The sequence below is a fragment of the Eptesicus fuscus genome, chromosome 22 (assembly GCF_027574615.1).
Source record: "Eptesicus fuscus isolate TK198812 chromosome 22, DD_ASM_mEF_20220401, whole genome shotgun sequence".
NCBI classification, from domain to species: domain Eukaryota; kingdom Metazoa; phylum Chordata; class Mammalia; order Chiroptera; family Vespertilionidae; genus Eptesicus; species Eptesicus fuscus.
This window is the reverse complement of record NC_072494.1, coordinates 30,614,741-30,618,488: the sequence shown is the minus strand read 5'-3', so window position 1 is coordinate 30,618,488 and position 3,748 is coordinate 30,614,741. Positions and strand designations below refer to the sequence as shown.

At 57.9% G+C, this 3,748-nt stretch overlaps 1 protein-coding gene across 1 annotated transcript; it reads right to left on the bottom strand.

Annotated features, from left to right (window-relative positions):
* Positions 1-281: 281 nt before the first annotated feature.
* RD3 (RD3 regulator of GUCY2D) lies at positions 282-2,803 on the bottom strand. Its single transcript, XM_008146058.3, has 2 exons — positions 2,508-2,803; positions 282-579 (listed from the first exon to the last, which is right to left on the bottom strand). The coding sequence occupies exons 1-2, from the start codon at positions 2,801-2,803 to the stop codon at positions 282-284; spliced, it is 594 nt and encodes a 197-aa protein (XP_008144280.1).
* Between the last annotated feature and the right edge of the window lie 945 nt (positions 2,804-3,748).

The window sequence follows — 3,748 nt, the reverse complement described above, 5'->3', positions numbered from 1 at the left end:
GTGGGAGGGGGTCCTGCTTTAGTGGGAGGGGGGGAGGGGGTCCTGCTTTAGTGGGAGGGGTGGGGGGGGGCCCTGCTTTAGTGGGAGGGGTGGGAGGGGGTCCTGCTTTAGTGGGAGGGGTGGGAGGGGGTCCTGCTTTAGTGGGAGGGGCTCCATCTCACAGGGGTGCCTTGGGATGGGGCTGCCCGTGGCCATGTGGCAGGAGGTTCCAGGGCCCGGGGTGGTCACAGGCCTTCCGCGCCCTCCCATGTGTGGCTTTGCCCCGGGTGGGAGCAGGTGGGTCAGTCCTCCTGGGGCGCCCTGAACTCGGGCATGCTCCAGGTGCGGGGCGGCGGCCGAGCCTCCCGCTCCACGTCCTCCGAGACGGTGGGGATGTCGCTGGCGAAGGGAGAGATGCGGGCGCGGGCCCTGAAGGTGGCCAGCGCCAGGCCGCCGCGGGGCCGCAGGCTCCACTGCCGGGTCAGCCTGCGGGCCTCGTCCTCCTGCTTCGTCCGCTCCAGGACCTCCTGCAGCACCGAGAGGAAGAGCCGGGACACCTCCCGCACCTCGGGCTCCTGCTCCGCCAGCAGCTGCCGGAACCTGCAGGGTGGGGGGAGGGGGGGTCACCTGGTGGTGGCACCTGGCCTCAGGGGCTTCCATGGGCACGCCCTAAGGTCAAGTCCCAAGTCCTCCACGTCCCCACTGCTCCTGAGGTAACTCAGAGTCACCCCACCTCCTTGTGGCCCCAGCCCAGCCCTAGTTCGAATCCCAGCTCTGCCACTTCTGGCCTCCAGGAGCCTCAGCTTCCCCGTCTGTAAAGTGGGGTCACAGCCACCTTTGTGTGGTTTAATGAGCTAACATGCAAAACCCTAGCACTTGCCCAGGTTATCCACATCCGTGTGGTGAGGGGAGCCCCCTGCCTTCACCGTCCAGGACATGAGGCTTTCTGGCTCATCCCCTCCCTCCATCCTCCATTCTCCGCCCCCTGACCGGAGCGGTCTCTCGGAAGTGTGTGTCCGATTCTGCCACTGCCCTGAGCTTTTCCTTCCACCCCAGGTCCCCCGCTGTGTCCCCGTCTGTGCTCCAGCCGGGAGTCACACATGTGCCCCCAGGCCCAGGTTCTCTGGCTCCCTGCTGGTTCCTCTGCCAGAAATGCCTTTGCTGGGCCTCAAGAATGAGTGGTAGTTACCGAGTCGTTGACTGCATAGGTTCTCCCACCCTACTGAGTCAGGACTGCTCCAACCCCTCAGCAGGGACGGGAGGCAGCCAGTGGGACAAGACGATCACCCTACGCATGTCCCCAGCCTCCCCGTCATGTAGGAGGTGTGGTTTGCCAGGTTAGATTCCCTCGTCAGCGCCAGCCCCCCAAGACTGACCCCTGCCCCTGTCCCCAGGGTGCTCCTGGAACTGGGGGCTCCCGTGGTACAGCCAAGTGGAGAGGGTGAGATTCTCAGCCCGGAGGAAGAAGTGGGAGGGAGTTCAAAAGACAACAAAATCCAGAGGCATGTAGACAGAACTGGAGAAGGAGAAGAGTTTTTAAGGGGCATTTCAAAGAAAAAGGTGTACAATAGATATACATTCATTAAAGATGGGTGAGAGAAGCCCATCAGAGATTGAGCACCGACCTATGAACCAGGAGGTCATGGTTCGATTCCCAGTCAGGGCACATGCCCAGGTTGCGGGATCGATCCCCAGTGTGGGGCGTGCGGGAGGCAGCCGATCAATGATTCTCTCTCATCATTGATGTTCCTATCTCTCTCCCTTTCCCTTCCTCTCTGAAATCAATAAGAAAAAAAGTATTAAAAAAAAAGATGGTGAGAGAAGATTCTGGGGATTGGTGGGGGATGGATTTTAAGATGTTTTATTGTGGATCTGTATCTCTTTACTAGTGTTTGAGAAATGCAGATAAAGAAACCGAGTTACTTTTGAAATCAGACTAATGCTTCTTTGACTTCAACAGGAATCCATCTGATGCTGGAGTATGTAGGTCATGGTTTTGTTAAGGTTACACTTATATTCAGGAATATTGTACCCAAGCTCTTAATGTTCAGCGCCCTAGGGCTCTGCACCCCTTACTCACACACAAACACACACACACACACACACACACACACACACACCCCTTAGGCATGCTAGTTTGAAACAGGATAACTGTTATTTGGGGAAACCTCTCTAAGAAGGTAGAGTGGAAGATGAACTAATGGAGAAGGACCCAGCTTGTTAGAATCCAGGATAACAGCCATCAGGACAGGGAGATCAGCAAGTTCAAAGGCCTGGGGTTCTGTCCTATCAAAACGCAGGAGCCTGGACCCAGGAGCCACCCTGCCTCCCTCTGAGCCCCTAGCACGGCCTGATGTTCCAGGGCCTCCTTCCGATTCCTCCTCCTGCCTTGCTCCTTCTAACCGACGACGACGGGTCCTCCAGGGCCCCCGGGCCCCAGTCCTGGTAACCCCACGCCCTGCCACTGCAGCCACCCTCCCTGGAGCCTGCAGCTCAACAGCCGGGCCCCGTGCCAGGGCCAGGGTTACCTGAGGATGGCAGGCCCACAGTAGGCCGGGGGGATCTTGGCGCAGACATCCTCTAGCTGCAGCCGCTCCCCGGGGCTGAGGTCGTAGGTGGCCCGGGGCGTGCTGGCCAGCCAGCTGTAGTCCACGCCGGTGCAGACCTTCCTGACCGCACTGCTGCGCTCCCGCTGCTGCCTCTCGGCCTCGCGCATCTGCCCCGCCAGCTCCATCATGAGCGTCTCCAGCACCACCTCAGCGGGGCTCCGGGACGACAGCCGTGGCAGGGCCTCGTTCCACCGGGGCCACGGGGTGAGGGACATGGCGCCCTGACCCTGCTGAGACAGGGCCGAGGGCCTGTGTCTTTCTTAGGCCCCTCTGCCGGTGAGGGTGGGACGAGCCAGGAGGAGGGAGGAGAGCTGGGACCCGAGTAAGAAGACCTGCTCCGGCCTCACAGCTGGGTGGCCTCGAGTAAGTCGCTTAACCCCTCCGAGCCATCGTTTCTAATTCTGTAAGACAAGATGGGGCTGTTGTGAGAACCAGCTGTGAATAAACTTGGCATGTGCCAAGCACCCCATAAAAGTCAGATACTTTCATGGTTAGAATCATCCCTAAAACACCCAGATGATTGAGCCCAGAGAAACTGCCTCCTGAGTCCCTGCTAACGCCAAACAAAGAAGGAAACCTACTGTGGATGGCTGAGCACAATCTTATCCCTATGATTGAAGGGCAACAATTCACACACACAATACAGATGCTTACATCCTATGTCAACCCAACAGGAAAATACCCTAAGTTTCTAAATGTCCCAGCCTATGGCTGAAGGACGCTTAGAATAGTATGGGCTTGACATCATCCTGCAAAAGACACAACTTACCTTCCATTCATTTATTCATTTACTCCTCATTCATTCATTCATTCATTCAGGAGCACTCATCAAACACTGTGTGCACATCTGTGCAGGACAAGTGGGAAAGCCTGCCAGGGGCCCTGCTCTCCAGTGACGCAGGGCGTGATGAGTAAGAACCATCACATCAGAGGAAAGGAGTCGACGTGGCTGGTGAAGCTTAGAGTGGGTACTGACGGGGGAGGGAAGGAGTGACTCCAGATGATGAAAGGGACCACAGAAGGCTTTGTGGATGAGAGGGGTGAAGGGTGAGTGCAGGCTTCAGACACATGGACTGAGGGAGAAGGTTCCCAGGTGGAGAACCCCGACCTGGTCTACAAGGAGCATCAGGTGTGAAGGCAGGGCCCTAACCCATCAGCAT

Coding starts and splice junctions, on each gene's coding strand:
- RD3 (XM_008146058.3), bottom strand. CDS start 2,803: ATGTCCCTCACCCCGTGGCCCCGGTGGAACGAGGCCCTGCCACGGCTG. Junction 580..2,507: donor TGTGGGCCTGCCATCCTCAG/GTAACCCTGGCC, acceptor CCCACCCTGCAG/GTTCCGGCAGCTGCTGGCGG.